Source organism: Herpailurus yagouaroundi, unplaced genomic scaffold (genome assembly GCF_014898765.1).
Source record: "Herpailurus yagouaroundi ecotype Mexico unplaced genomic scaffold, PumYag 569, whole genome shotgun sequence".
Lineage (NCBI taxonomy): Eukaryota > Metazoa > Chordata > Mammalia > Carnivora > Felidae > Herpailurus > Herpailurus yagouaroundi.
In genome coordinates, this window is record NW_024412786.1 from 3,392,819 (window position 1) to 3,404,326 (window position 11,508).

Here is an 11,508-nt window from a genome sequence, read left to right on the forward strand (position 1 = left end):
TTTCTTAAGCGATTTCCTCCCATTTTCTCTCTTCTCTCTGGAATTCTCATTAACCGAGCACCTGATAAATGGGAATTTCAGAGAGAACAGGATTGATTGTCTGGTTTTCTTCTCTCTTCTCTCATATTGTCTTTCTGTCCTATGTTCTGAGAAATTTTTCTTTCAGCTCTTCTCTGGACCTGTTTTTTAAAATTCCACTATTTTAATTCTCAGCTCTTTCTGTTCTGTGGTCAATCTTTAACTATAATGTCTTTGAAAAGATATAGAGGTCACCAAACCATCAGTCAACAAGTGACTTCTATAGACTTATTTCAACGTCAGCAGAATACACATTTTTCTCAAGCTCACGTGGAACATTCACCAAGACAGACCACATTCTGGGCCATAACGTAGGCCTTCACAAATTTAAAAGACTGGAAATAATACAGTGTCTGTTCTCAGGTCAAAATGGAATTAAACTAGAAATCACTAACAGAAGGGTAACTGGAAAATCCCCTAAATTTTCATCATTTCCCCCAAATACGTGGAGATGAAACAACACCCTTCTAAATAACATGTGGGTCAAAAAGAAATCTCAAGGGAAGTTTAAAAATATTTTAAACTAAATGAAAATGAAAACACACTTACCAAATTTGTGGGATACAGCAAAAGCAGTGCTTAAAGGGAAACTTGTAGCATTGATCTGAAATCAGTAATTTAGAAGTTTCCACTCTGGGAAACAAGAAAAAGAAGGGCAATTTAAGGAGTGACTTGGTGGCTCTGTCGGTTGAGCATCCGACTTCGGTTCAGGTCATGATCTCGGGGTCTGTGAGTTCGAGCCCCGCGTCGGGCTCTGTGCTGACGGCTCAGAGCCTGGAGCCTGTTTTGGATTCTGTGTCTCCCTCTCTTTGCCCCTTCCCCGCTCATGTTCTCTCTTTCTCTCTCTCTCTCAAAAATAAACATTAAAAATTAAAAAAAAAAAAAGTACTGGAATTACCAAACAATATCAGATGTGTGTTTTTGATATATTTAAAGAAAAAGATCCTAAAATAGAAGTAGAGAGCATATAAAATGACCAAGCAAATCTGAAAAGCAAACAACTAGAAGGAGAAATAAGATATTTGACATGTAAAACTCAATGGAAGAGTCGGCACAACCACTTAAAAAAGAAAAAAAAAAAAAAAAAAACTAAATAGATTGGTTTCAGAGCTGAAGAAAGACCCAAAGATGTGTGGAAATAATCCAGAATGCAAAAAACAGAAAATATGAGTTATTAAGAGACAAGGAGGATGGAGTAGAGAGGTCCAATCAGAGTTTCAGTAGAAGCAGAGAAAATAGGTGAAGGTGTGGCTAGAATTTTCTAGAACAGATGAAAGACAATTCATAGAATCAGGAAACCCAAGGAATACCATTAGGGTAGATACAAAGACAACAACACTTGGGCACATCACAGTAAACTGCAGAATGTCAAAGACAAAAAAGTCTTAAAAGTGTTGGAGACAAAAGTGTCTTCAAAAAAAAATTTTTTTTCAGCGTTTATTTATTTTTGGGACAGAGAGAGACAGAGCATGAACGGGGGAGGGGCAGAGAGAGAGGGAGACACAGCATCGGAAACAGGCTCCAGGCTCTGAGCCATCAGCCCAGAGCCCGACGCGGGGCTCGAACTCACGGACCGCGAGATCGTGACCTGGCTGAAGTCGGACGCTTAACCGACTGCGCCACCCAGGCGCCCCGACAAAAGTGTCTTCCAAGGGGGTAACAACAAATAGATAACAGCTGATGTTATTAATAGCAACAATGGAGACCAAAAGACAGAATATTATTTTCAACATATGAGAGGAAATAACTATTAACCTAGAATTCTGTACCCAGTAAAAAGTAACTTTAAGTAAGAAGGGTGATAAACTAAAAGCTAAGAAAAGGTGGGACAAATAACAAAGTAGAAATCTTTCCAGGTACATCAATTACAATAAATATAAATGACTGTTTCAACTGGAAGACAGTGTTGTCTAGATTTAAAAATCCATTTATAGGCTGATCTCTTCTTTCTAAGATTTTTTTTTTTAATAACCTCTACACCCAATGTTGGGGCTCAAACCCACAATCCTGAGATTGAGTCACACGCTCCACTGACTAAGCCAGCCAGGCGCCCCCATCTGTAGGCTGATTTTACAAGACAGTTGAAAGTAAAAGAATACAGATTATTTTAATGTATTTGGACTAGAAGGGAACTTAAGGGGCATCTGTTTTATTATTTATTTAATGAAATTTGTCAAATTGGTTTCCATACAACACCCAGTGCTCATCCCAACAGGAAGGGGCATCTGTTTTAAACCCACCGTGAACATATTTTATAGTGAAATATTGAAATGATTTCTTCAAAGGCCAGAAACAAGTCAGGGTGCCCACTACTTTTTCTCTACCCATACAGGAGGGGCAAGAAGATTAAGAGGTATAAAAATTTTAAAGGAAAAACAAAACTGTCTTCTCACAGATTATTTTATTGTAAACATAGAAAACTCAGAAGAGTTTATAAGTTAATGGTAAGTTTTTGGTTTGCTGTACACAATCTATTTGCATAAACCATGTACAATAACAAAACATTATCAAATACTTAAGAATAAATCTAACCATGGGGCGCCTGGGTGGCTAAGTCAGTTAAGCGTCTGGCTCTTGGTTTCGGCTCAGGGCATGGTCTTGCAGTATGTGAGTTCGAGCCCTGAGTCAGGTTCTGTACTGACAGTGCAAAGCCAGCTTGGGATTCTCTCTCCCTCTGTCTCTGCCCCTCCCCCACTCATGCGCTCTTGCTGCCTCTCAAAAATGAATAAAAAAGGAAGAAATGTGCGGCGCCCAAGTGGCTCAGTAGGTTAAGCGTCTGACCTCAGCTCAGGCCATGATCTCTCAGTTCATGGGTTCGAGCCCCATGTCAGTCTGTGTGCTGCCAGCTCAGACAGAGCCTGGAGCCTGCTTCGGATTCTGTGTTTCCCTCTCCTGCCTGTCCCCTGCTCACACTGTCTCTCTCTCAAAAATAAATAAACATTAAAAAAAGAAATCTAACCAAAAGAGGCATGATCTTTATGAGAAAAAGTATATAATTTTATTGAAAACATCTAATAGATACACCATGTTCATGACTGAAAAATGCAATTTCATATAGATGCTGATTTTCCCCAAACCGATCTGTAAATTCAGTTGGGTTCCATTCACAATCTCAAAGGGATTTTTATTGGTGGAACTTACCAAATGGATTCTAAAATTTATGTGGAAGAGCAAGGACCATGGATGGATCTTAGGGAGTCACACAATAGGGACAGATAAAATGACCCGTGAGACAAAATGGGACAAATAAATTGCGGTAGATTCAGTGGCTCACTATCCAGCAAAGAAAAGGAATGCCCCACAGCTATACACATTGATTGGGATACATCTCAGAAACATAATATTGAGTGACTGAATAAACGGCATGATTCCATTTATATAAAATTCAAAAACATGCAAAACCGATACAAACCTAGGTAATGAAATTACAAGGCAAAGCAAGGGAATGGTGAAGACAGCACAGTGTTTTCTCGACCAGGGAGGGCACAGCAGGGACTTCAAAGAAGTGGGTTCCATCTCTTCTTAAATGGGGCTGGGGAGGGAGTGCCTCTTTATTTTATAAATATCTTTTTGCCTCTCCTTACTATTTAATTTAAAAAAAGAAAGAAGAAAAGAAAGAAAGAAAGAAAGAAAGAAAGAAAGAAAGAAAGAAAGAAAAGAAAGAAAAGTATTCTGGAGGGGTAAAGTAGCACAGAGTGCCAGGCACACCACATTCCTAACAGTTACAAAATAGTTCTTGAACATGCCATTTGGAAAAAACGAAGTCCTAGCAGCTCAAACCTCTGTGGGTATGGGCAGGACCTGTCAGAAGGATGGACTTCTCCGAGGGTTCCTGGGTGACAAGCCTGCCGTGTCACGGGATAACCCCCCACCCTTGGCAGCATCTGTAGACTTTTTCACTTAACCCCGTTTTGGGTCCAACCCCTCCCCCCCACCCTCCCCCAAAGCTTCTTCGAATAGCACCCATCTCTACCTTAGAAGGATAGCTGCTTGGCTGCCAGGGGTAGGGAGTGCCCTGGGGGGAGGGCAACCCAGCTGCCCTTTGGATCAGTCCCCCTACTGTCCGTCCCAAACCTTGCCTTTCATGGTGCCGGGAGAGTTCCTGAGCCTCCAGGGCTCTGGGGGACAATTTGGCTGCTTCTTGGCCCCTCCCTCTAGGAACATTTAATTTCTAATTCTCTGCTAAGAGAGTTAATGAGCCTCCATCCATTTCCCATGTTTCAAAACATCATCAGGTCCTTTGGTCTAGTACCGTCTCCCTCCTACTTTCTCTCTCCTTGTAAATTTATACCTGTTTTATTTCTTTACTCTCATTTTAGATTTTAAGAGGAAACAGAGGTAAACCCATGTGTTTAAACCTGCCACATTTAACAGGAAGTCTATTTACTATATTTAAATAAAAATGTTTAACAGGTAGCTCCAGAGAGTCCAGAGAGGAAGAGCTTGGCCTTCTGAGCATCATCCTTCAGATGCTTTAACATCTCCACCTGATTTCTCTGCCTCAGTTCTGCCTACACACTTTCCTCAGCCGTGTAAGGACGAAGGAGAAAGCACAAATATCTGGGTTCAAATCCTGACTCCTCCATTCACTGCCCCATGATCTCATCCCATCAACTCTCATAATTGCTGCCTCTGGTACCAGATTAGCCCAAGAGGCACAGTGAGTGTTGTGGAGATGCTTCTAATTATAAAGCCCTGAACCAGGGAAAGAATGTTGCATTCTCTTTCCCTGGATCCCTACATGCAGCCCTGGCCTGCTGTGCCCCAGCTCTGGCCCCCACCAAGGCCACAGGAGGCAGAGCCCTGGCCCCTCATGCCCTCAGGCATTCTGTGGGTCTCAGGCCTGACAGTGAGAGGAACCAGAAACCTAGAAAGATGGAGGGAGTCCAAGAACCAAGTGGGCGCTTTATTAACTTGGCAAAGGGGTGATTAGGCTGGCCAAGCAGCCCCTTGCCAAACCTGCCACTCTGCTAGAGGGCCAATGAGGCAGAGCTGCAGGGCCCAAGCTCTGGACACTGGAGTCCAAGCCGGGCAGGGGCAAGGCCAAGGATGGGACTGGAGTTGCCGAAAGGCATTTTTAAGTACCAGTGCACCTCCCCTCCTGAGGTTAGGGATGGGCCTGAGATGAGTTAGGAGCCCCCTCTCCTGCTCCCCTCTCCCCGAACAGCTCTGGCTCTTCCTGGAGTCAGGAGGCTGTGAGGCCCACATCAGCTGCAGTCTGGAAGGTGATCCCGTCTCCGGGCAAGGGGGAGGCCAGGAAGGGCCAGAGCCAGACGAGGACCCAGCGGGGCCCCAGGGCCGCCTGCAGATTGTGGCAAGGGCCCAGATCATAAGAGTGTTGGCCCCGAGCCCACTCCCACGTGGTCTGGCCCCGCAGCAACAGCATCCCATGGAAGAGCAGCCCAGCCCCGCACAACAGTGCACCTGCCACACACGTGTCGGTCACAAAGGCCAAGGCAAACTGCGCCAGAGACACTCTGCCTGCAAGGAGAAAGCAAGAGGGTCAGGGAGCAGCAGCGGGCCCCGTCCCCCCAAAGCCCAGCTCCTGCCCGCACCCTCCACTGCGAAGCAGGGGCTCGTTCCTCTGCTCAGCAAACACTCACTGGCTATTCCTTAGCCAGCCCCCATTGGTGACCTGGGCAGACACAGCTCCTTACCCAAGATCTGACTTCCATTCACCATAAACTTGTGAGCACCTCCCGGGTGCTAGACACGGTACCAGGCACCAAGATGAACAGTAGACAGGACCCCTAACCTCCGGGAGTTCACAGACAGACGTTTAAGAGATCGCTTCTCAGTTACTTAATCACAGCAGTGATGTGTGTTACGATGGAAAAGCACAGCACCTCCCGGCCCATGGTAGGTACTAAGTATCCGCTGCGGGGCGCCTGGGTGGCGCAGTCGGTTAAGCGTCCGACTTCAGCCAGGTCATGATCTCGCGGTCCGTGAGTTCGAGCCCCTCGGGCTCTGGGCTGATGGCTCAGAGCCTGGAGCCTGTTTCCGATTCTGTGTCTCCCTCTCTCTCTCTGCCCCTCCCCCGTTCATGCTCTGTCTCTCTCTGTCCCAAAAATAAATAAAAAACGTTGGAAAAAAAAAAATTTAAGTATCCACTGAACAAATGAACTACAGGAAGTCATGAAACACTGTGCTCACTGAAAGCAGCCAGACGCCAAAGTCACATATTCTATGATGCCATTCACGTGAAACGTCCCAAACGGGCAAATCCAAAGAGACAAGACCGTAGATTAGTGGTTACCAGGGCCTGGGGGATTCAAGGGGGGAATGGGGAGGGACTGTTTAACGGCACAGGGTTTCCTTTGGGGGTGATGAAAATGTTCTGGAATTAGACAGTGGTGATGGTTGCACAACATTGTGAATGTACTGAATGCCACTGAATTGTATACTAGAAAGCGGTTAAAAGGATGAATGTCATGTTATAGGAATTCTACTTTAATATAAAAGAGGCTGTGTGGGGAAATGCCAAGCAGATGTATTAGGCTAAAGGAAGTGGGTTTCATCTGTTTTAATAAAGTGACATCTTGGGTGGTGCCTGAAGGAGGTATCTGCTAGGTGAAGAGGGGAGAAAACATTCTGTTTGAAGGTCCTGAGGCAGGATGGAGGGGCGTCTGGGAGACCCATGCATAGATGGTTCTGGAAGCTCAGGAGAGAAGCCCAGGCTGGACACGCAGATCTGCAGGCGGTTGGAGCACAGGCAGTTCCAAGACCCACCAGAGTGTAGAGTAAGATGGAGTCAACACCATGACCTCAGCGGCAGGTCCTCTGGGACCCAACCAAGAAGAGAGAAGGAAGGGACGCCTGGGTGGCTCAGTCAGTTAAGCGTCCGACTCTTGATCTCGGCTCAGGTCATGATCTCACAGTTCGTGAGTCTGAGCCCTGAGTCAGGCTCGGCGACTACTGGTGTGCAGCCTGCTTGGGATTCTTTCTGCCCCTCCCCCACTCCCTCTTTTTCTCTCTCTCAAAATAAATAAATTAAAAAAAAAAACACGAAAAAGAAGAGAGAGGGAAACCAGAAAGAAAGAAGGAAACAGGATGCAGGAAGGGCTGTTGGAGAATCCAGGATACGGGCCATCCAGGAGGTTGGAGGTCAGCAGTCTTGAGGCAGAAAGGTCTTGTACCCGGGCAAGTCCTTCAAGAAGCTTGGCTGCTAGGGGTGCCTGGGTGGCTCAGTCGGTTAAGCGTCTGACTTTTAAGCATCTGTCTGAATCTTGACTTCAGCTCAGGTCATGATCTCATGGTTTGAGTTTGAGCCCCGCGTCAGGTTCTGCACTGACAACTCAAAACTGCTTGGGATTCTCTGTCTCCCTCTCTGCCCTCTCCCCTGCTTGCTCTCTCTCTCTCTCTCTCTCCCTTTCTCTCTAAAAAATAAATAAGTAAACATTAAAAGAAGAAAAAAAAAAGCAGCAGTAGCAGCAGCTTGGCTGCTGACAGGAGAAGAGCCTGGAGGCAAGAGCTAGGGAGGAGGAGGATGTGGGGTGAAGAGAGGCTTTGTACCGATGGGAAAACCCAGAAGAAGCATGCAGAGAGAGCCTGGGTTGGCAGGAGGAGAGCAGGCCCACAGCGAGGCTTCTGAGCAGGGAGGACGGGCCAGACATCAGGAGAAGCCGCAGGCAGTCAGGTTGGATCTGCTGGGGTCCGCAGCCATGAACACGGCATGGTACCGACTGCCACGAAGTACCAAGCATCTCTGGAAGCTGGCAGCAGCCAGGGGCAGACACAGAGAAGCCAGGAAGGCACAGCAGGAGGCAGACAGCAAGAGGAGGGAGATGTTGGCAGAAGAATGGTGGGAATGAGGATTCTAAGCTGGATGTGGGGGCAGTGACGTGGGGAGGGTTGCTGGACAGAAAGGTGAGGGCCAGGCGCTCACGAAGCAGGTGTCCTGGAGTGTCAGAGTGAGAGCTGGCAAGGAGAGGAGGTGGGGAGCAGAGAAAGGGGTGACAGGCTCATAGCGTGATTTGGGAGGTGTTGGCTCTGACACAGTTTGGCCTCTGACAAGGTCTAGGGTGGACGTGGGAGTAGAGGGAGGGAGTCAAATGGAGGAGAAGGGCAAGAGGCTGAGCAACGGGGACATTGACTGGGCCATTCACCCAGACTTGCAGACACCCAGGATTTCACCAGGGCCCAGGGCTCAGAGGGCAATGGCCACAGGGAGGTGCAGCTGGAGGGCTTGGGTCTCAGCGGAGCCAGGGGGTCATCAAGGAGGCTGCTCAGGGAGCCAGCGGGCAGAGGAAGACACTGCCATCCCCACTGGGCCTTCCAAGGCCTCCCCCCCAGGCTGCAGGGAGGGGCCCTTGGGACAGACTGGGGTTTGGAGAGGATAAGGAGACACAGTGACCACTGAATGGTCATGGAGTTTAGTAACCGCAGGACAAGGTTACAAAGGGGACCACGGAGGAGTCGGGAGGAAGGAGTCAAGGGAGAGAAATCCCAAAGCATTTCAGGGGGAGACAACAAATAGTATAAAAAAAAATAGGGGGGGGTAGATTTTATCTCAGGGAGGCGGGGGATTGTCAGAAGAAAGAGGAATAAGTCTGTCATCCAGAACATGGCCTCTCAACCAACCTCCTGATCCATGTCCTCTCCTCCCAACTTCCAAAGCCTGGAGCTTCCCCTGACTATAACTTTCACTGGCTCCCTACTGTCCAGTCAAGTCAGGGCTGGCTATCTCCTCACACCAGCATTCAGGACCTCCACCATCCAGTCTGAACCTACTCCCTGTCCAACCTCTATGCCTTTGCTCAGGCTGCTCCCCTCACTCAGAATGCACCCCCACTTAGAATGCTCCCTCCCCATCCCAACTTATGTCCTGAATCCCCACTAGTCTTTCCTTCTGTGCCCACACCTAGAACCCTTCCCCGATTCTCCCAGCCAGAACTCTGTACCTGTGTCAAGGCCCTGTATTTTACTGTACTGCACACCCAGCTGAATCCCAGGCTGCCCTCACCCCCCATAAATGACACTGGGACTGGGTCCCCAGGGCACTACCAGGAGAACCAGCCAGAAATCCCATCCCCCACCAGAATGGCCCACTGCAAAGCTCCCCACCTGTGAGCAGCATGAGCCAGGGCAGCAGGAGGAGGGCCGCGATGTGGAGGGGTGCATGGGCTCGCAGGAGGGCCGACAGGGCGGGACCCAGCAGCACAGAGACATGGAGCAGGACGCCCGCAGCATGAAGCAACAGGCACAGGAAGGGCCGGTAGTTGCGGAATCCCACGCAGCGGCCCAGCAGGCGACAGTGGTGATCCCGACGAAGGATGCAGACGCGGCAGGCGGAGCAATGCCCACTGCGTGGTGGCACCTGGCTTTGGCACTGGTAGCAGTAACTGCAGAGAAGGAACCACAGAGTCAGTTCCCCCAGCAGCTCTGAGCACCTCGTCAGGCCCGGTCCGCCTCTGAGCCCATCCTGGGGAAGCAGGCACAGCCGCTGTCCTCACTAAGCCTCAAGTTCATCATACATAAATGCAGGCTGAACACCACTTCCTGGGCCCTTCCAGTTCTAGCACTGCAGGTCCGAGGGCTCCTGCAGCTCAGACATCCAGTCCTAAGGCCTCTAACACCCAGGAGCAAACTTCTCACTTCCTCTGTGCTCACCACGTTGGTCCAAGTCACCAAAAGATTACTGGATTACTGCAACAGACTCTCAATTATTCTCCCTGATTCCAGCTTTGTTTCCTCCTAGTCTAGTCTCACGCCAGCACCCAGACTGATCCTTAGAAGTCTAAGTCGTGCCCTTCTCCTCTGCTCAAAACCCTTCAGTGGCTATCCATCTCACTGCCAGTAAAAGCAAAGCCTTCAGTGTCCTGCAAGGTCTTTCCATCTCTAACCTCTCTCCTCCCCCTCTCACTCCACACCAGCCACAATGGCCTTCTTGCTGTTCCAGGAACATGCAAGGCACATAACTGCCTCAGAGTCTTCCCACTGTCTATTCCCTCTGCCTGGAATGCTCTTCCCCCAGATCCCCACATGGCTAACTCCCCCACCTCCTTCAAGTCTGTGCAAATACCTACCTTGACTACCCTATTTCAAACTGCAACCTGCACACCATTTACTCTGCTCTTTTTGTCTCCATACCACCAACATCTTCTAACGTTCTATACAATTTGCTAATTTATTATGCCTGTAACTAATCATCTGCCCCCTCCCCCACTGAAATCAGCTCCAGGGTGTCAGGAATCTATTTGATTGTACCTCCAGTGGCCGGAACAGTACCTTGCACATAGCAGGTGCTCATTAAATATTTGCAAGTGAATGAATGATACGTCTTCAGGATCTACCATCCAGGTTCTAAAAGAGTGTTCCGGCTCTAACAAGCGGATCCTATTATAATCTGGTTCTAACATCTTCAGGTCCTAGGGCGCCTCCCCCAGTCCAAGGCTCCTCCTGCTTTCCCCCCTCGCCAGATCCCGCGCCCCACTCACGCCCAGCCCTGGCCCAGACCGCGGCCGGCCAGCATCACGCCCCGGATGCTGGGATCGGAGCGCAGGAAGAGCCCCACGTTGCCCAGCAGGTTGAGCAGCTGGAAGGCGGCCAGCACTAGCTGCAAGGCCCGAGCCAGGGGTCCCAGCGGGGGTGGCCCGGGACCCAGAACTAGCACATAGGCCAGCTCCAAGCCCACAGCCGTGGCCCACAGCGCAGTGAGCACGAGGGGCAGCCGCGCGGGCGCCCCCTCCGCGCTCCCCGCCGCCCAGGGCTGCCCCATGGCCTGGACCCCACCGGCTATCGGGTCCTTAGTACACCACCGCTTCCGTATTGGGGCGGGGATAGTGGCAGACGGACGCCCTCTGCGACCAATAGAAGCTCGAAGGGGGCTTAGCGTCACAGGGAGCGGCCCGAAGATGCAGACATGTGATTGGACGGGCGAATGAGCCGGCGAGAAGCTTGGAATCCCGTTGGCGCTGGAGCAGGGAAGGACAGCACGTTATAGCTCCGCCCGCCAGCGGAGGGCACGCCCCTCCACCGAAGCTACGCCCTCTGCTCTCGCTGGCTGGTTTGGAGGATTGAGTTGCAGACTCGGTGGCATCGGGGTTTCCCGGCTCAGCACATTCATTCCCCCTCAACCCCCAGCCGCCCCGATATTAATAGCCCTGCATCGGCTCATCCAGCTGGCCTGGAACCCCTTCCCATGCCCGAGTGTCTCCATCACCCCAGAAAACATTCAAACAGCTCAGCGCCTCGCTGTTTCTGACTGTGAAATGGGGATAGGGCTCTATGTTTCCCACCAGCGCCGCGCAGGGAGAGGGTCAGGAGGAGGCCTAAGGGGCAGCTTCTAGAGCGGTCTACAGTCACTGTTATTATCGTCATCTCCATTGTACACATGAGGAAACAGAGAGGGCCGTGGCTTTCCTACGGCCACACAGCACCCAAGAGGCAGAGCCGGGACGGGAACCCCGAATCTCCGCCATGGGATCCCCC

The 11,508-nt window shown here is 49.9% G+C and overlaps 1 protein-coding gene across 2 annotated transcripts; it reads right to left on the reverse strand.

Moving 5' to 3' along the window:
- Positions 1 to 3,051: 3,051 nt before the first annotated feature.
- On the reverse strand, positions 3,052 to 10,855 carry ZDHHC24 (zDHHC palmitoyltransferase 24). Of its 2 annotated transcripts, none has more exons than XM_040466117.1 (3): positions 10,515 to 10,855; positions 9,142 to 9,419; positions 3,052 to 5,559 (listed from the first exon to the last, which is right to left on the reverse strand). In XM_040466117.1, exons 1-3 carry the CDS (start codon positions 10,793 to 10,795, stop codon positions 5,264 to 5,266), a joined length of 855 nt encoding a protein of 284 aa, XP_040322051.1. In that variant the 5' UTR covers positions 10,796 to 10,855; the 3' UTR covers positions 3,052 to 5,263. The 2 variants fall into 2 exon arrangements, with proteins under 2 accessions (XP_040322051.1, XP_040322052.1); XM_040466118.1 differs by lacking the exon at positions 10,515 to 10,855 and adding an exon at positions 10,306 to 10,497.
- Between the last annotated feature and the right edge of the window lie 653 nt (positions 10,856 to 11,508).